This window comes from Equus przewalskii, chromosome 25 (assembly GCF_037783145.1).
Source record: "Equus przewalskii isolate Varuska chromosome 25, EquPr2, whole genome shotgun sequence".
Taxonomy (NCBI): domain Eukaryota; kingdom Metazoa; phylum Chordata; class Mammalia; order Perissodactyla; family Equidae; genus Equus; species Equus przewalskii.
Genome location: NC_091855.1, coordinates 45425993 through 45445735, shown reverse-complemented (window position 1 = coordinate 45445735; position 19743 = coordinate 45425993). Strand labels below are relative to the sequence as shown.

Sequence of the window (19743 nt, the reverse complement as noted above, 5' to 3'; positions counted from 1 at the left end):
CCACCAGGCCTGGTCCACATATTAATTCTTTATAACCAAACTTTGAAATATTGTATCCAGTTATTAAACATTGGAGTTTGGGGGAAGACAACCCTTCTCAGCTTTCTTTGGGAGGGGCTGGCCTTTCAGTGGCGTTTAGATGGCTCCTCCAGACACTTGCTGTTTCTCACTGAGCATCAGACTTGTTTTATGTCCTTCAATGAAGCTGATTTTCCTTCATCCACATCATGTGTCTTTCCTGTTGAATCTCGTCTTTTCTAGTCCATGGATTTTGCAGGGTGAGTGGGGTTCCATTTCTGGCTGGAGCCCAGCACGCAGTGATGAGCCACATGGAGCCCCAGAGATGCTCGCTCCCCACGTGCTGGTGGCCACCATCTGCGTCCCCCTTGGTGAATTCAGGGGCAACTGATGATGAGAGCTCTCTCCTCTGATGTTCTGATCCCTCCTGGGGGAGGCAGCCTACATGCAGAGACTGGCCAATTTGGGGGTACAGAGGTCCAGCCCCGGCCCCGGTTTGGGACAATTCTGAAGGGCCATCACTGTGGGATCGGCTGGTTCTCTGTTGCCTCTGTGCCTCCAAGCGATTTCTCCCTCGGCCCAATCCTGCTGCTCTTGGTGACTCACAGATGTGGTTCCCACAGGACCCTCCCCCTGCCCCCAAATCCTCCTGCCCCCAAATCTCAAAACCCGGTGTCTGTTTCCCAGGAAGCTTGACCCGAGGATGGTCCTAGGAAGCAGAGGCTAACACAAGATTCAGGACTTGACCAAGCACTAGTGGGCCGGTTGGCATGGCCCCCATTGTTGGTGGCTGGTGGAGAGGTGACAGACCCGGCCACATCAGGGACATTTCCACCGTGGTGCCTGGGGTGTGACACCATGGGAAGGAAATGCACTGGTTGGTGCCCCTTTCAGGAGCTTGACGGGTGGAGGGAACATAGTAATTGCAGACCTGTGGGATCAGGTGGCTGGTGCCAGTGCAGCTGATGCCCCAAGAAAGACTTGAAAGCTGATCATGACCGATTCCCGGTTGAAGGACAGGCATGCAAGACAGAGGGCCTCTGGGCAGCCTGTGATTGGAGGACGGAAACAGCTGGGGACTCGGCCTAGACTTGATTTTGAGAGACGGGGTTCTCCACCTTGGCAAGTCTGCCCCGCCAGCGTCTGGTTCTGCAGTGGAGCCTGTTTCAGAAAGGAAGGACTCATCCCCCAGCTGCCGTGAGCGCCCCTCTTCCCATGCTCCTGGCGAGGTCGCACCCCATCCCTCCCAGGGCTTGAGCTTCCCCTGACTGGTCAACAGGTGGCCATGAGGGCCCTCGGCCCATGGGGCCAGCCCAGGGCTCCACTGAGGCCACATCTCGGCCCCTCTGCCCCATCCTGCTCTTGTCCTTTTCTTTCCTGGCTGCTGGTCACAAGCCCTTCCCAACGACTCTCCCCGTGCTTGTCTCCATCCCAGAGTCTGCTTCTCAGGGAGCCAAACCTGGGCCGACGTCCGCAGAGGTCGTGGCTCCCAGGTTCTCTTGGACACTCTGGGCCTTCAGAGTGGTCCACTCCCCTGGTAAAGGCAGGTGCCTCCCTTGGGGTTGAGTGTCATCCTCGGGCTGCTGAAACCACAGCCTAGGCGGCTTAAACAGCACACGTTTATTCTCTATGGTTCTGGGGGCCTCCCTTCCTGGGGGCGACCCCCCACCCACCAAGATAGTAAGTGGAAACCAGTCTCAAATGCTGGGAGGAAGGGCAGAGATGAGAACCACCCTTGAAGACCTAAAGGATGTGAGGGGGGTCGCCCCCGTCCTCCCCATCTAATTCACCAGTCTGGCCCCGGTAAACTGGATGGGTTCTGCAGGATGACAGTGGACAGTAGAAATTGGAACTGCAGGCCCCTTTTGTCAGAGCAGAATAACATGTCCCCTGGTAAGTGATGTTCAGCCATTGACCTGGCGAGTACCTTCTTTTCCATCCTCACCAGAACAGTTCACATCCACGTGGGAGGAACCCCGGTGTTCACTTATGGTCTCGCCCCGGGGCCGTGTTATCTCTCCTGTCTCCCACCCATGCGGCTGAAGGGACTGAACCGGGTGGACATGTTTCACACTGTCACAGCAGTCCGCTGTCTCAGTGGCATCACGTTAATGTGACTTGAAGGAACAAGAAGCGGCGAGTGTGCTGGAGGCCTTGTTAGGACGCATGCTCTCTGCAGGTCTCAGGAGCCCACCACATCAGCATCTTCTTAGGGGCTCAGTGGTCCACAGCGCGCTGGGACATCCTCTGTGACGTGAAGAACAAATGACCACATCCCACACCCGCCACACTCGGAAGGAAGAGCTCGACGCTTGGAGGTCTCCTGGGTTCTGAAGCTCCCACGTTCCATGTCGGGGGTCCTACTCTCTCATTTACTGGTGATGTGGAAGGCTGCCAGCTTGGATTGGGTCCCAGAGGAGGAAAAGACCCTGCAGAAATCCTAAGCTGTGGTACAAGCGGCCCTTGTGCTTGAGCCATACAAACGGGCAGATCTTATGCCTGTGGTGTTAGAGATACGTATGGTGGTAAGACGCTGTATGGAGTTTATGATAAGCCCCGATAGGATCCTCACGATGCGGGTGCTAAGGTTCTGGAGCAAGGCCCTGCCGTCCACAGAGGAGAACTGAATACTCTTTATGCAACACCTCCTGGCTTGCTACTGGACCATGGTGGACAGAGAGAGAGGGCCTAACGTGGGACATCAGCTGACCACACAGCCAGAATTGACCCACACGAGCTGGATTCTATCTGACCCGCTGGATCACAAGGTCACGTCCACCCAGCGGCGATCCCCCAGGATGTGGAAATGGCGTCTTGAGATCAGGAGCAGTCACTCTAAGAAGTCACAGGTGAGTTGCATGCGCAGGATTCTGTTGGCCTCTACTGAGGACAACTCACAGGAGGAGGTTTGTGGGAGAAACCAGAGCCCCACCTCTGATCCTGGCCCTGAAGGCAGGGATGAGAGGAAGTCTTGCCAAAGAGTAGAGCTTTAGAGAACCTATTCCTGGAAAGATGGGACCTACTCCGTGCAGCGTGTGGCGCTGGGCTGCCCAAGGGGTGGACTGTGGCGGATCCTGGGGTGTGCTGCTCGCACCCCCTGCAGGACAGATACACGGACTCTTCCGGCTGCTGGAAGTGTTGGGTGCTGACAGATCACAACCATGACTCTCTAGAAACTGCCCTCTGCCCGAGGAAGCTGCCTACCCAGGATAATCCATCCCTCCCAGGGCCACATCCCTTGACTGCAGAAAGTGAGTGTTTAAAGACCTGGCTTCCTTGCTTCGTCTCCTCGGACATCTCCAGGGCACCATCCAAGGCTCAGAGCTTCTCATGGGATTGGCCGAGGCCTCTGTCACACTGCATTGCTATCTAATGTCCCTCTCTGTCCAGCCCTGCCACCTCACTTCATCACACATGTGGTTGCATTAAATTTCAGATACTCAGAGTCTGTTTCCCAGGGAAGCTGACCTAAGATGCGAGTGTAGAGAAAGACTATTGAATTTTGTATTTGTCTCATATCTAGTCATCTTACAAAATTCTCTTGCAAATTCTAATATATATATATATATTTTTTTTTTTTTTTGAGGAAGTTTAGCCCTGAGCTAACATCTGCTGCCAATCCTCCTCTTTTTGCTGAGGAAGACTGGCCCTGAGCTCACATCCGTGCCCATCTTCCTCTACTTTATATGTGGGACGCCTGCCACAGCATGGAGTGCCAAGCTGTGCCATGTCCACAGCCGGGATCAGAACCGGCGAACTCCGGGCCACCGAAGCGGAACGTGGGCACTTAACCGCTGTGCCGCCGGGCCGGCCCCAACAAATTCTAATATTTTTCTACAGTATCTTGAGTATACTAGGTTTATAATAATTTTATCCTCCAATAAACATAATTTTGTCTCTTTGCTTTGATAGATATACTGTGTTTATTTTCTTGACTTATTTCATTAGGTAGAATCATTAAACAAATGATAATAATAGTTGTGATAGTGAGAATTCCTGTCTTGATTTGAATAGGTGTAGATTTTTGATGTTGTTTTAAGGTAGTCTTTATTATATTTACATAGTTTTCTTATTTTACATTGACAAAAACGTGAGTAGATAGTCAATTGTATGAAATACATTTTATATATCTCTTGACAAAAAATTTTTGGTTTTTCTCCTTTATTTGTTGATGTAATAAATAAATGCTGATATGTTCCCTAAAGGTAAGCTGTTCTTGCGTTTGTAATATATTCTATTTGTTTGCATTTTCTTAATACATTGGGTTGTATTCAATATGCCAATATCTTCTTTGAAATTTTGTGCATCAATATTTGTAAATGAAATTTCTTGTTACTTTCTTTCCCTCAGTATTCTAGTAAGGGTTTAGCATTAATGCAATGCTGACTTTTAAAAAATGAATTTTGGAGTTTTCTATATTTTCTGTAGATTGGACTTGTTTCAGTAACAAGAGAATTCCCTGACTTTTGAAGGTTAAATACAACTCATCTCTAAAAATGCCAAAGTCCTGTGCCTTTTAAAATGGCAGATATTTAATCTCTCCAATTTATTCTGTAGTTTTCCCATTGGGTCACTTGCCTCTCAATTGTTACGGTCTCTTTTGTTTTGGCCAAGCCCTCAGAGGGAAACACCCCTGATGTGAAATTTTAACACAACTGGTATTTCTCAGTTTTGGAGAGAGTGTCTGTGACATGGAGATGAGGGTAAATTTGTAAAACATTTTTAGAGATCAGTATGGTGATTTCCGTCAACACTTAAAATGTGCATACCTCATGACCCAGCAATTGCTCTCCTGAGAATTTCTCTTATAAGAAATACCTGCACAAGTGCACAAGCACATATATACAAGGATGTTCACTCAACAGTATTTGAAATAGCAAAAACTGAAGACATTAACCATCCATCTAAAGAGGAATGGTTGTGTAAATTGTGGACTCATCATTATTATGGAGTGTTACGCAGTTATTAAGAAGAATAAAATACATCTATATGTGCCAGTGGGGAATAATGCTCATGACATATTGTTGAATAAAAGAATCAACCTGCAGAACAGTGTGCATAGTGTGAAGATTTGTGTAAATTGTGTTTATGTGCTTATGTGTTCATGTGTGGGAAAGTAGATGCCAGGCTGTTAAATGTGGTCACCCTGGTATTGCGGCAGGGTGGGGGTGGGGAAATGAGAAGGAGATGTATCTTTTTATTTTATACCAATCTATATTGCTTGGCTTTAAAAATGAGCATATATTAGTTTTGCAATAAAACTAAAAGATTTTTTACCGCCTGCAACAAAAATGCTGATGTAACTTTAAACCATTCGGCTGTTTCTTTAAGAAGGGGCAATACTATGGCTCCCTCACTCTGGGAATCGGACTCAACGTGACTTGGTCTTAAAGGGAACTAGAAAAGGCATTAATTCTATTAATTAATGCATCGGCAGATTCCATCTCAGCAAAAGATGTCTTAATGAGGTGCTCGGGGCATCCATTATTTATCTTACAAATATCACCTCGGGGCCCTACTTGTGTCAGGCAGCATAACAGATGTGCCCACTGAGGGTGCGGGGCTGGAGAAGCACAAATAGCTCACAGACCCGCTCCCTGCTCCCCATCTCTCGTGGATGACCTCTGTGCGGTTCCCAGTGACCCCACGTCTTCCACTCTCTGGCCCCTTCCCCCATACTTTGCACTCCAGGACTCCTCAAATGAATAAGTCCAGTCTGGACTGCAAACCTCACTCTCACGCCTCACTATAGGCACCTTGGACACGTCCCTCCGGACGCGTGCTCCCCTCTCTCCTATCCTCCTTTCCTTCACGCTAATGGGGAACTAGGGACACAACCAGCCTACGTGAGGCCCACACAGGTAGCTCCTAGTGCCGTTAATGGCACAGAGAGAATGGTCTCGATAAGCCGACCCAGCAGTCCTCCCGTTCTACCTCTCCCAGTTTCCATTCCGCGTCTCCATCGGTGCACCCTTTCTCCAGCGGGGCCCGCGCCCACCCGCTCTCCCTCTTTGCTCCCTGCCGCGCCCCGTGCCCGCCAGGAGCTGTCTGTGGTGCTGACCGCAGGCGCGGCCCGCGCTCGGCCCGTGCGCACGCGTCCCGGGCGGGGCGCGCAGGAACCGCCGGCGCCGCCACTGCGCAGCCTCCCGCGCGGCCTCGGCCCGGCCTGCGCGCGGCGCCCGGAGACTCCGGCGGCCCCCGCTCCCGGCTCGCGCCCTTCGCCCCGCGCCGCCGGCCCGGCCCCGCGGCCTCCTCCGGCCCCTTCCTCGACCCTCCTGGCCCCGCCATGGCGCTCAACAATTTCCTCTTCGCTCAGTGCGTCTGCTACTTCCTGGCCTTCCTGTTCAGCTTCGTGGTGGTGGTGCCGCTGTCCGAGAACGGCCACGACTTCCGCGGCCGCTGCCTGCTCTTCACCGAGGGCATGTGGCTGAGCGCCAACCTGACGGTGCAGGAGCGCGAGCGCTTCACGGTGCAGGAGTGGGGCCCGCCGGCCGCCTGCCGCTTCAGCCTGCTCGCCAGCCTCCTCTCGCTGCTGCTGGCCGCCGCGCACGCCTGGCGCACGCTCTTCTTCCTCTGCAAGGGACACGAGGGGTAAGTGAGGGCCTCGCGGCCGCCCTGCGCCGACAGACGCAGCCTCCACCCCGAGCACGGTACCGCTTCCGTGCCCACAGCGCCCCCAGGCTCTCCTTTGCCAAGGAACGAGTCTCTCTGTCTACCCAGGCGTTCAGAGGCCCGGAAATATCAACCCTGGGACCTCACCACTTCCACGCAAACTGCCCTTTGTCTACACGCAGAACCCAGGGACCATGGCGATCATCCGTCCTCCGTACAAGGCCAGTGCTTCCCTCCACAAGTGCGCATCACCTCCCGCTTCCGCGAGTTCACCACCCCCACCCCTGGGGTTCAAATGTTGCACCGTCATCGCGGGGCAGACCTGGGCCTCCCTCCCTGGCTCAGCGGGCCCACACCCGTCAGCACCGAGGACAGCTGCCAACCCGGTCTGGGCCCTGCGGCCTGCTCGGGTGGACCAGGGAAGGGACCAGGCCGGCCACTGACCGACAAGGCGTACCGGGGATCCCGCCCTCATCCCCATCGTCCTGGGAAGGGTGACTGCAGAGGAAAGCGGAAGGGAAGCCCCTCGAGGCCCAGCGCTAGCGCTCAGACCTTGCTGGGGTGTGCAGCAGGTGTGGGAGGGCCCTGGTTTGTCCTTACAAGCCCCCTTCCCCTGGCCTCCATTTTCCAGTTCACCTTTCCTGCCCTGGCACCATCCTGGGAGCGAGAGGAATGTGGTTCATCTGGGATGGGGTCCTCAACCAGTAGCTCTCCATGGGCCTCCACCCTCTGGGGCTCTCTGCGGACCCACCCATGCTCCTGGCAATGGACTACTCTGACCCCAGCAGCCCAGGGCTCCTGCAGAGGTCCTGAGAGCCACTCCCGCCCATCACCTGCCCTGACATGCACCGGGGAAATCCAGGCCCTCTCCCAAACTCTGCCCCCACCCTCACCCCATCCATCATTTGTTGGCAGTTGTTGGTGGCTTTTCACTTCTTTTGGGGAGGTGAGAGATAAGCTGGGAGCTGTAAGGGTGTGAGTGGGCAGAGGAGGGCTGGCAGGGACACCTGAGGGCCCCCAGCTTGGCACTGGCGTGGAAAGAGGGGCCACAGACAGGAAGAGGAGTGGCTGCAGGTTGAAGGGATGGGGACAGCCGGGGCTGTGCAGAGGTGAAGACACCTGGAGGAGGGGTGGCATGTCACCAACCACGTGTGTGGGTTTCCTGGGGCTGCTGGCTGTAACAAAGGACCACACACTGGGGGCTTAAAACGATTTATTCCCCCTTAGTTCTGGAGGCCAGAGTCCAAAATCAAGGTGTCTGTCGGCACCTTGGGTTGGTTCCCTCTGGCTGGAGAATCCTTTCTGGGCCTCTTCCTAGCTTCTGCTGCCCACCAGCAACCCTGCACGTTCCTGGACTTGGGGCCTTCCCACTCCGATCTGTCTCCATGTCCACATGGCTTCTCCTCTCTGTCTCTTCCCCTCTTTCTATAAAGACTCTAGTCATTGGGTTTAGGTCATCCCTACATCCAGGATGACCTCATCCTGAGAGCTTTAGCTTAATGACACCCACAAAGACACTATTTCCGAGTGAGGTCACATTCACAGGTTTGGGAGTTAAGACTTGGACATATGTTTTTAGGGGACACGATTCAACCCATGAGATGAAGGTTCTGGATTTGGGTCTGCAACAAGCTGTGTATCAGCCTGGGGACCGCCAGGTGCTATGGGGCTGGGGCTCTGCCCAGTGTGAGCTCAGGCCTGTCCCAGGGTGGTGTCCTGCATGTCCCCTCCTCCTTCCCCATCCCACTCAATGGCTGGTGTCCCGTCTTCAGCCCCCACGTTGCCAAGCCGGCTGTTGACCCAGTCAGTGTCCCCAGGGCAAGTAGGGGCAGGAGAAGTGTCTCTGAGTATGAGAGTGGGTCTGAGAAGGACGACAGGATGGTCAGCAGGTGGAGGTCCTTTCCGTCTGGGAAGCCGAGGGCACTGGGCAAAGGCCGTGTGGGGGCCACGGTTCAGCCATCAGCTCATGTCCATCATTCCAGCTTCCTGGGTGTCCCTACAGGACAAGTGGCCTCCAGGTGTTCAGAGTCTAGCCAAGGGGGACATGAAAGAAGCTCTCCAGGTGGGGCCCAGCCTGTGTGGCTCTGAGTGATGTGAGATTTCAGAGTCAAGAGAGAGACCATCAGAGGCTGGAGAGACCGTCAGAGGCTGGGAGACCACCAGAGGCTGGGAGAGACCACCAGAGGCTGGGCAACCACCAGAGGCTGGGAGCAGGGCAGGGGTAGCTAAGAACCCCAGAACCTGCAAGAGAGGAATCCAGATTGTGGAGGGTCACCTATTTCACACAAATTGGGCAGCACGCCTAGGGAATGCTGTAACAGCAGCCCCTGTCCCTTGTCATCTCATTCAAGGTGTCCATCAGCTCTGTGAAACTGCCACTGCCACCCCCATTTTAAACACAGAAAGCTGAGGCGTGGGGAGTTTCCGTGCTCCTTCATTGTGCTTGTCCCCTGAGGACAGAGGGAGCTCATGCTCCTGTTGATGTGGCCTGGTTGGAGGAGCACTTTTGGGTCTTCTGCCCCTTTGTGTCTGTTCTAGATACTCACCTGTCCTACCACCAGGGACCTCTGTCCAGGCTTCGATCACTGGTGGGCAAGGCTGGGGCCAGCCTTCTCTTCTACAGGGACATCTGGTACATAATGTCCTTCTCGGCCATCAGGCATTATTGGCCAAGGCCGGATGGTTGGGCAGCCACCTGCTCCCACTTTGCCCACTGCACAAGCCAGTTGGCAGCCAGGCAGCAGTGATGGTGTCTGTCGAGGGTCAACCTTCATCTTAGTTCTGGTTGTAGGACTGGATCAAACCTCGCATGGATATGCAGGCCATGGCTCTCCATCTGGGGGGACCCTGGCCTGGATGAACACAAGGCAGGCGTGTGCCCTGTTCATCTCTGTATGCTTGGGGCTGAGCACAGGGCATGGTGCACAGGAGTCATCGAATTAGTGTTTGTTGAATGAATGACAGAAAGAGGCTTGCCCTCTGGGATCTGCTGCTTCACAGCCACTCCCCTGGCCCTGGTATCTCTGCAGATTCACCATCTGGTCAGTCCTCTGGGCTCGCTGTGTCAGCAAGTGCTGGGTCCCCAGGAAGGCTGAGTCTGCCTTGTCCAGTCACAGGCAAGCTGGTCAACCTGGAGAAGCCAATTTCAACTCAGTTGTTGGTCAAGCCACGTAGACCAGGCGAGCAGGTGCTGGGTCAGCAAGGGGATCAGGACCGCCAGGAGGCTGAGAGGGGCAGTTCGAGGGAGACTGTGTGACGGATGAGGGCCCTCAGGCCACTGCTGGCCCCTAGATGTCCGGCCCACTGAGGATGTCACTGCCCCCGTCCGACTTGGGTTCCCAGAGGGCCCTGCCTGCCTAGGGTTAGTGTGCACACAAATTCTCTTAAGACCAGAGTCTGACTTCAGAGACCACACAGGACCCCTGCTGAGACACCTTCCGCCGGCACCCCTCCCACCAGCACGGGCGGCAGAGCCCTACCCTCTGGTCTGTGTGAAGTGAGCTGGTCGTCAGGCCCTGACCGTGGTGCCAGCTCCCTCCTCACGCAGGGGTGTCTCTGTGCAAAGTGGGGACCCTGACAGCTTGTGCCCAGGAGAGTGAAGGGCTGGGGGCCTGGGGGCAGCTTTTTTGCGCAGGGCTGTCAGCTTGGTTGCGGACTGCAGGAATGAGCAAGTGAATCGGGGCACCTGTGGCTTCCTGGGGCGCTGGCCGTTTCAGGGCAGATGGACAGGCTGACGGTGAGCCTCGGCCTGAGGGCCTGGGCAGCTTTGTCAGCGTGGGAGCCCTTTGAGCATCCAGGTGGCAGTGGTTTGTGATTGACGGCTGGGGAGCGCTGGGTTAAAACAACCCATCTGCCTGCCCACACATGTCCCTCAGCCTGCAAATCGCTCCCAGGGCTTCCCGGGATAGCTGTCACCATGGAGACGGCACATCTACTCCAGGCACCCTGAGACGCCTGAGAAAGATGGAGTTAACCCTGTGTGTGCCAGCCCCATCCCTGACCGCTCCCTGGTCAGCCCTTGGGGAGGGGTATGGGAGGGGGGGCAATGTTGTAAATTCTGGGGGGCTGGGGCCAAGTGAGGCTCTGGACACACCTGAATTCTTCACACATCTGTAGGGCTCCAGCAGGTTCCAAGGGAACTGACCAGAAATGGGTGAGAGGAGTCGGAGGAGGCTTGGCCGGGGGTGACCCCAGCGTGGAGCCCTTCCCTTTCTTGTGCGATGGGGACTCTGTGTTCTGGTTGTGGGAGGAGACCCCCAAATCGTGCTCATTTAATAGGGATGTGGCTGGAGAGTCTGGGGTCTCCAGACAGTGGGAGGCTGTGTTGTAAACCGCCCTCAGAGGCGGGAGGGGCAGCTTCCGATGGCTCGGCTGTGGCTCAGGCCCGCTGTGCCAGGGTTCCCTGAGGATGCTTCTGGCCAAGGAGGGCATGAAGAGCCGCGTGTGACTCTCTAGAACTCGGTACAGACGTGGGGCAGGATCTGACGCTGGGTCGTCAGCCCTGCCTGGCCAGCTGTCTGCGCCCTGGCCATCCCTCCCCCAGGGAGGTCCCCTGGGCCGGCAGCTGGCAGGTCTGGAGACCCCGGGCACCTGCTGGACCTAGGAGAATGTCAGCAGGGGGAGGGCACCTAGGGAACCGGCTGTCCCGGCGAGCTGGCCTTTGTGCTGAGGTCAGGCTGCTGCTTTGCTCAGCCTGAGGACGCTCGTCCCTGGCCCCCCAGGACCACCATGTTCTTTCCTGGAGTGGAGTGGCCATCCGATGTTGAGATGCCAGGAGTGTAGGCTCTGGGTAACCTCCTGCTTCCCCTGGAGCACAAGCTCCCGGGAAGGGGGCTCCAGTGGGTGGGACCTCCCCTGACCCCTGAACCTGCCCAGACCCACGCTGCCCCACGGGTGCACAGCTGGGCCCCACACCACAGTCTCCAGGCTTGTGGTTCCAGCATCTGGTTCCAGCGGCTTCTCCAACCCCGCTTCCTGTGGGGGGCTGGTTCTCCATCCCCGTCTGCTGTGGCGACGTGGGCCCCGTGCACGGAGCTCCAAGCACACCCAGCACGGGGCTCGAGAGCAGTGAGCCTCTTCCCGGCTTGGACGATGGGCTGAGTCCATCCTGCAGAGGGAGTGTGTGCTCATGAGCACCCCTGGCACCTCCCGCTCTCGGTCCTTTACCCACATCAGCTCCCTCGGTTTCCACAGGTACCCAGTGCGGGGGGGTGGGGCTCTGACTATCCAGTTTACAGAGAGAGAAATTGAGGCCCAGAGAGGGACTTGCTGAAGGTCAGACAGCTGACCAAGGGGCGGGCTGGGTTTGGCATCTAGCTTGGCCTGGGAGTGGAGTGGGCTATAACGTACCCCTGTTCATAGCTATAGTCCCCACCCCGTATTTAGAGCCCCCAGGGCCAGATGTACTTTGCAGTTCAGAATTCTGTCTGTCGGGGTCCCAGCCGGAAGCAAGTGGCTCACCCAGCTGAGGGTGTCAAGGAGGGTGCCTCGACACTGGGTGCAGAGCCTCCCATGTGAACAGGCAAGCATGCCAGCCAGCCCATCTCTCTGCCTTTTTGGTGTTGCTGGGTTTGCAGCCTGGCATTTTTTTTTTTTTTTTTTTGGCAAGGAAGATTGGCCCTGAGCTAACATCTGTTGCTAATCTTCCTCTATTTTGTATGTGAGTGGGATGCCACCACAGCATGGCCTGATGAGCAGTGCTAGGTCTGCACCTGGGATCTGAACCCACAAACCCTGGGCCACCGAAGCAGAGAGCATGAACTTAACCACTCCACCACCAGGACAGCCTCTGCAGCTCTGTTTTAAACCCAGTTCTGTTGCCTTGCTCTCCTTGGAGGCTCTGGGAGGTTCCAGCCCTGTGGGCTGGTGCTGTTGTCTATGCAGCCATGTGGCCGGGGAACGGCCCGTCGACGACAGCCCTGTGGATCTTTCCCCAGAGATGCGGAGAGTTCTAGCTGTTGTAAAGTGGCTTGGTGATGCGGGCTTCGAGTTGGGCACGGTGGCCTCGGTTCGTCGTCTGCCCATCGGCAGAGGCGCCTCCTGGGGCCAGGACTGCAGCCTTCTTCTCTCTTTGTCCTCAGAGCCCAGCATGGGGGGGGCGGGTGCCTGAAAGTGCTTGTCGAGTGAATGAATGAAAGAGCGGGCATCGACCTCTGCTCTGTAGTCATCCGTCCGAGGGCAGTCGCTCTGATGTTCTTCCGGCTGCTCCCAGCTGAGACCTTGTTCAGTAAACTTTGGCCGGGAAGCCAGTGCGGGTGGGTCTTCTCCCTCAGATCGTGCTGACGGCACTGATGTTCACATCAGACCTGCCGCGGGTCAGAGGGGGCGGGGCTGCTGTCCCTGTCTCCCCAGCCCCCGCAGCCTCAGGGTCCCCCAACCCCAGGCCCATGTGCAGGACTCTGAATCCCAGGGGGAAGCTCAGAGATGGTGGGAGGGTGGAGGCCGCGGGAGGGGCAGGAGAGTCTGGTGGGCTGTTCCCAGCACCTGCCCCATTGTCGTCAGAGCACATGCTGACTCCCTCTGAAAGCCCAGTGGGGCCACGCCCGTGTGCACTGGGGAGGCCCTCACCCCATGGGCTGTGCGGCCAGCCCTGAGCTTGCTCCGTCCCCACGACCTCTTGCTTCCCCACCCGCCGCCTGGCTCACAGCTTGGCTTTCAGGTTTCAGTGGAGGAATCAGAGCAGGGTCGTGCGGCAAGCCCCTGACAGGGGTCCAGGCCGGCTGTGTTGATGACTGTGTGGGTACATGGCCTTGGTAGGTGACCGCGTGGTGAAGGGCCTTGAAAGGATGTCCTGCCTTTCGGCACGTGTGCCGATTCCAAGGCTTTGGACCTGGGTTGAATCTTGGCCTCGCCTCCTCTGTAAGACGTGGTGACAGTGGTTCCCACTCCTGGGTCTTTGGGAGGATGGCGTGGGCAGCCTGGGCCCGGCACGTGGTCTGTGGGGTGAGGGACAGCCGCAGGAGGGAGGAGCGGCCCCTGGTGGCCCCGCTGGGCCCATCCCTGCATCCGGGGCCCAGACGGCCGGCTGGAAACCCAAGGTCTGAGGGCTGCCCCGCCCGCTGTCACCTGGCTCTGCAGGGGGTGCACGGACCGCGGGGGTGGTGGCGCTCAGTGACTCTCTCCGTCCTTGCACGCAGCTCCTTCCTCTACGCCTTCCTGAACCTCCTGGTCAGCGCCTCCGTGGTCTTCCTCGTCTTCATCGCCAGCACCATCGTGAGCGTGGGCTTCACCATGTGGTGCGATGCCATCACGGAGAAGGGGACCATGCCCCACAGGTGTGCCCTGGGACCCCCACCCCCACTGCTCCCTGGTCGGCGTCTTCGTGGCTGGATCCCATCCCGAGCCCGCAGCTCTGCTCCTCCCACAGGTGCCCCTGCCTGTGCTCACACGGCCGGCTCCTGCCCTCAGACCCCCTCCCTCCATGTCGATACCCTCTTCCCAGTTCGGGGAGCCGGCAGCTTCATACTCGGGCAGGGCCTCCGCACACCCTGGGGGTGGATCCGGGGTGGGAGTGGAGGCCCAGGAGGTCAGAGATTCCAGCCGCCCGGTCATTGTCACAAGGTTGGATGACAGGATGTCGCAGGGTGGGCAGCAGGTCCCGGAAGGCTAGATATGGCCACACAGCCGAAGGTCCTGGAGACCTTGCCCTGTGGAGGCAGAGGCCCAGGCCGGGCGTGGCAATCAGATGCTTTAGTCCTGGGGGCTTGTGACATGGTGGAGGTGAGGGTCATGGTGAGACGGGAACAGAAGCTTTCGGTAGGAGGAGTCGGGGATGGAGGCCGGGGCCCAGAGCAGGGGGCAGGGTCTGGCGTGGGGGGGGCCCAGGGCAGAGCATGGTGACCGCCTGACCCTCAGAATGGGAATGCCTGCTGCCCAGCCCTAAGGGGTGTTGTCCTGAGCCCCAGGCCAGGGCCCTGGGAAGGCAGGGACCCCGGGGTCACCTCTCCCAGAGGCTCCGGATTCTTTCTTAAAGCCACATCAGACCTGGAACCCAATGTGTAAAAAGGATGCAAGAGCCGAAGTGGGAGGCATCTGCCCGCCTATCCTGTGCCTTCCCCCGGGGCTCCCTCGGCGCACCCCAGGGCAAAGTTTGAGTACCCCGGGTGGGTGACTCCTTCAGGGTCCACAGCAGGGCAGCCCTCTGTGGTGGGTGAGGTCTTACCCGTGCTGAGCTGAGCTCTCCCGCCCCCAGGCCCCCTCTCCCTCGCCTCGGCGAGGCCTCAGAGTGAGGGCAGGCCCCTGGACTGGACACCCACAGTCTCTCCCCCACAAACACTGGTTCCTGCCCCCCATCCCATCCTCCAGCCCCCAAGGGTGTGCCTGGGCCACTGGGCCTCCTTCTGCCGGCCTCTGAGGCCAGGCCTGGCCCAGCCCCCACTGACAGGGTTTGCGGCCCTCATCTAGGCTTTGCTGGTCAACGTTGGCCTGTGCTGCCCCGTGGAGCCCCCGAGGCACATGCCAGGACTGCCATGCAAATCAGTCTGGGGGCCGAGGGGCTGGAAGCAGCGGCCGGCACCCCCTGCTCTGGAGCCGGTGACCCTGCGGTGGGGGCCAGGGGTGGAGTCTGCAGGAGAGCAGAGGCCGGCGTGGGGCTCCCCCATCCACGGCCAGGCTGGGGCTGGGGCTGCAGGTTCCTTGCTCACAGACAAGCATGGGGGCTCCCGTCTGCCCCACCTGGGGACAGCACTTTCACTGTTTGGGGGTGATACCCGCTGCTTCCCGTGCTTGGTGGCCTAGCAGTGACCTTCCACCCCTGCGTCTTGCCGTTTTAGCTGCGAAGAGCTCCAGGACATCGACTTGGAGCTGAATGTGGACAACTCTGCCTTCTACGATCAGTTTGCGATTGCCCAGGTAGGCGGGGTTCCAGACGGGGAGGGAGGTGCGTGTGGTTGGGAGGGGCTGTTTACTGCTGAACTGAGAGCACAGCTCACCTCCTCCCCTGTCCAGGGGAGGAAACTGCAGTTAAGGATGGTGCCAGGCGGAGGAGACACAGCTGAGTGAGCGCTACGCTGCGGGAGCCGTTGGGAAGGCTCCCTGGAGGAGGGGGTGGGAGGGCTGGATCTTGGAGACTGAGCAGGATTTTTGCAGGTGGATGTGGGGAGGGGCAGGGTGCAGGGTGTCCTAGGAGGTGGGAACTGCATGTGCAAACTGCAGAAGTGAAGAGGCCCAGGGGAGTGAGGGAGTGGCTCCCTGCAGGGCGCTGCTGGACACGTAACTGGGCATCGTCCTGGGTCTGCCAGGGCAAGGAGCTTGGATCTGGTCCCGGCGCCAAGCAGGCGCCCTCAGACAAATGCTGGGGGGCTCGGGGTTGTTCGCTAGCTGGAGGAGGCTGGGGTGGTGTCTGAGGAAGGGTGCGAGGGGCTCTGGCCTGCGAATTTGGGGGAGCCCCCCTACAATCACTGTGTGGGGGAGACCCTCCTACCCCCCCGCCCTGTATTAGCTGTGTCCCCTGCCCTCCAGGAGACCTTGGTGCAACTCTGGGGACCCCATTTGCTGGAACACAGGCATGCCGGGACATGCTGGTGGTCAGCGAGGGCCTGTCCCTCAAAATCTGCATCTGTGCCCTGGGGGGTGACACCGATGACCTGATGAGGGGGCGCCCCATGGGAGGTGGCTCCTTCCAGCACCAGGCGGGATTCACTGGCACCCAGGCCCCACTTCTGCACCCCAGACTGGCCTCCCGAGGCCCATGTTGTCCAGCGGCCAGTCTGAGGACTCTTACTGTGGTGAGGGGGCCTCGGGGAGTGGGGCGGGGCTGGACGTTGGGTGCCTCCGAGGGTTCTCTGCTGAGATGGGCAGACACTGCCACAGACACCTTCACACAAATTTAGTGGAAAATGCCTCAGGCCTAATTTGCGCCAATTAGATCCAGGAAGGTGGGAGCTGCATCTGACGAGCACCCTCAAAGGAGCCTCTGTTTGGGGCGGCTCAGGCCTGGCTCTGATTAGACGGTTTCTCCTTCAACTGTTTGCAAACAGCAGAGAAAGGTCAACTTATTCCAGAGATCAGAGGAGGCTCCAGTGTTGACGAGCTCTCCAGGGAGCTGAGCGGCCCCAGCTGCCCCAGCCCCTGCCCTCCCGAGGGGACCCCAGCCTCGGGCGGGGGAGGGCAGAGCTCCCCAAAGCATTTGCACAGCTCAGGGTTTGGAGGGGCTGCCAGATGCCGGGAACCGATGACTGATGAGGAAGGAAGTGTCCTTGTTCCCTTCCCGGCGGATCCCGTCCTTTTCCCCGGGAGGGGGCGGGTGCACAGGGCTGTGGACGCTGCGTGTGGGCGGCCCGCTGACTCTGCCCTCTGCCCTCTGCAGTTTGGCCTCTGGGCCTCGTGGCTGGCCTGGCTGGCCATCACCATCCTGGCCTTCCTGAAGGTTTACCACAACTACCGCCAGGAGGACCTGCTGGACAACCTGGTCCAGGAGAAGGAGCTGCTGCTGGCCAGGCCGGCCCACCGCGCCTCCTTCCAGGAGGAGAAGAGCGCCGTCATCTAGGCGGGGGAGCCGGGCCCCCAGACGCGCCCCCTGCCCGGGGCACATGGCCCGTCCTGGGGGAGCGGCCGGGGGCTCTGCCTGGGCCCCCACCCGGCCCCTCAGCCTTGCATGCCTCCCCTCGGCACTGTGTAGTGAGTGACCGCTCACCGAGCGCCCCTTCCCACCATGAGCATGGCAGCCGCGTGGAGTGAGGGCTAGCCCTCAGCCAGGGCCGGCACAGAGAGACCTGGGGCTTCAGGGCCTCTTCCAGGCTTCATGCAGGCGCGACACACCTGGGAGTGGGACTGGCCAGGTGAGCCTGGTGGAAAGATGTCCAACCTCTCAGATTCCTCTGGCCTTGGACCCCTCTGGTGGTCCACGGTGTGCCCCTGGGCCTTGGCCGGATGCCGTCTCCAGGCCAGCTTGCCCAGGTGTGACCCCATGCACGATTCCATGGTAGCAGGGCGTGTCCCCAGAGTGACCCCATCAGCCCGTGATGGCCACATGCCACTCTGGTCACTCGCTCCTGAGCAGTGTGTGGGGCGGGAATCCCGTGACCTGGGCGCAGAGGGTCGAGTTGGGGAAGGAGCTCACGTGTGCTCCCCGCCTTCTGGCCCGGGGCGGCCCCCCAGAGCTGAGTCCCCCCTGCTCCTGTTCTAGGCCACATGTGGCCAGGCCTGTCTCAGCATCCGATGGCAGGGACAGTGGCGAGACCTGGAGTCAGCAGGTGGTTGTGTGGGCATCCTGGGAGTGGCCACAGTGGTGGTCCCCTCTGTTCCCTGCTGCAGGACTTGGGGGGTATCCCCGTGTGGCCTGGCTCGGAGAGGCCCCTGCGCCCCAGCGTTTGTCTCACTGTGTGTAGGCTGGGCCTGTGCTTGGCTGGAAGCGGAGACATGGGCTCCTGGGGGCAGCGACTCGAAGGGAGGGAGCCATAGGGCCAGGTGCCACCGCAGGTGTCTGTGTGTGTGTGAGTGCACGTGAGGGTGTGAATGTGTGTGTGATAATTGTGCGTATCATATGATGCACGTGCATGCATACGAGCGTGTGAGTGTGCGTGTGAGTCTGCATGGGAAGGTATGTGTGAGTGTGTGTAAATATAAGTGTATGACTGCAAGTGTGAGTGTGCAAGCAGGAGTGTGAGTGTACACTTACAAAAGTGTGTGAGTGCAAGTGAGTGTGTGAGCATGCGTGTGCGTGCCCAGGAGGCGTGGACCGAGACTGGAGCCGTGAGGACAGCCGTGTGTTGTCAGCTCCTCCGACCTCATCCTCTGGGGCGGGGGCCCACCCAGGGGAGGAGTCCGCTCCCCAAGGCCCCAGAGGGCATGATCCACCCCATCGCGGCTGGTGGAGGAGCCAGGGGACCCCGGAGCTCAGGAACACGGAACCCGGGTGGGGGCTGCTGGTCTGTGAACACCCCTCGAGGGGCTCCCTGGCTTTGGCACCTGCACACGTGCTCTGTTCCTCCAGGAGCCGGGCAGCCGAGGTGTGAGAGCAGACCCCAGCGTCCCCAGGCTCAGCAAGCATGTTAGTTTCCCTGGTGGGCCTGGAGCCGCAGCTTCCTCCCTCTGCTGTGGGCCCCTTCCCTGCCCCCGCCTTGTGAAGGGAGAGCCCTGGCCCCCCACGTCCCCACGTGGCTCTTGCTGTCAGCGGCTGGCTTGGTCCCCCAAATGGGGGCCTCCAGAGCCATGGATCTGGGCCTGGGTTGAGGTGCCGGGTGGGGCGACAGCTGGGCCCGGGGAGCGAGGCTGGCAGGGCCCCATAAGACTGATGATCAGCCAGCGCCTGTCCCGGGGAGAGGTCAGGGCAGGGGACCAACTGCGGCTTCTCGAGTCTCAGAGGCGTTCTGGCCCTGGGCCTGGCCGAGAGTTCCAGGCAGGGCAGCGGGGGCTTTGGGGGGTGTTTCGACAGAACCCGAGGCCCCACACACCAGCCCTGATCCACCGGCCCTGAGACGCTTCCAGGCCCCCAGAGCTCCTTGCCTGTTCCTAGCAGAAGGTGGAGTGGCTCCACCTGGTTCCCCAATCGGGCAGCAGCCGCTGGGCCCCAGGAGCAGGAGCAGGAGCAGGGCAGGACGTGGCTTCTGGAGCCGAGGGTCTGCCAAAGGTTTGGGTCTGCCCTCGGCAGCTGCCACTCGTGGATTGCCCGGAGCTGGTGGGGGCAGCCCCTCCATCAGATGAGCAGAGACCTGTGTCCACGTGCCTACAGGGGTCACCCGCAGAGGGGGCTGTTGCTGACACACAGGCATGTCTCAGGCCGGCTGCACCCACAGACATCCATGTCCCCGGAGCTCCCAGGAAAGGGACATCGGGGCCGAGGGTGGGGGCGTTGGGACAGGAGCTGTGTGCCCTTGCCCTGGGCAGGGGAGGGCCCCTCGGTGGGCGGGACAGGCAGGAGGGCAGGCGCGGCCCTGGGGCTCCTGAGGTGCGTCCCCGCCAGCTGGCTCCTATAACACCCTGCTTCTCCAGCTGCTGTTTGATGACCGACATCCCTGTTTTAATTCTACTTCTGGCTGAACTGAAAGTAAAGATCCTTAAACCTAAATGTGTCTATTTCTCAAAGTCAAAATAAAACCAAAAACACCTGTGCCTCTGCTGCGGACAGGACGACTCAGGTGCGTTTGTCTTTGCCTGCCCTCCTCCGTTCCCAGC

The 19743-nt window shown here is 58.9% G+C and overlaps 1 protein-coding gene across 1 annotated transcript; it reads left to right on the top strand.

Moving 5' to 3' along the window:
- The first annotated feature begins 6119 nt into the window (after positions 1-6119).
- TMEM179 (transmembrane protein 179) lies at positions 6120-19693 on the top strand. The gene is made up of 4 exons (XM_008528384.2): positions 6120-6609; positions 13767-13904; positions 15402-15480; positions 16937-19693. The coding sequence occupies exons 1-4, from the start codon at positions 6305-6307 to the stop codon at positions 17114-17116; spliced, it is 702 nt and encodes a 233-aa protein (XP_008526606.2). The 5' UTR covers positions 6120-6304; the 3' UTR covers positions 17117-19693.
- Positions 19694-19743: the final 50 nt, after the last annotated feature.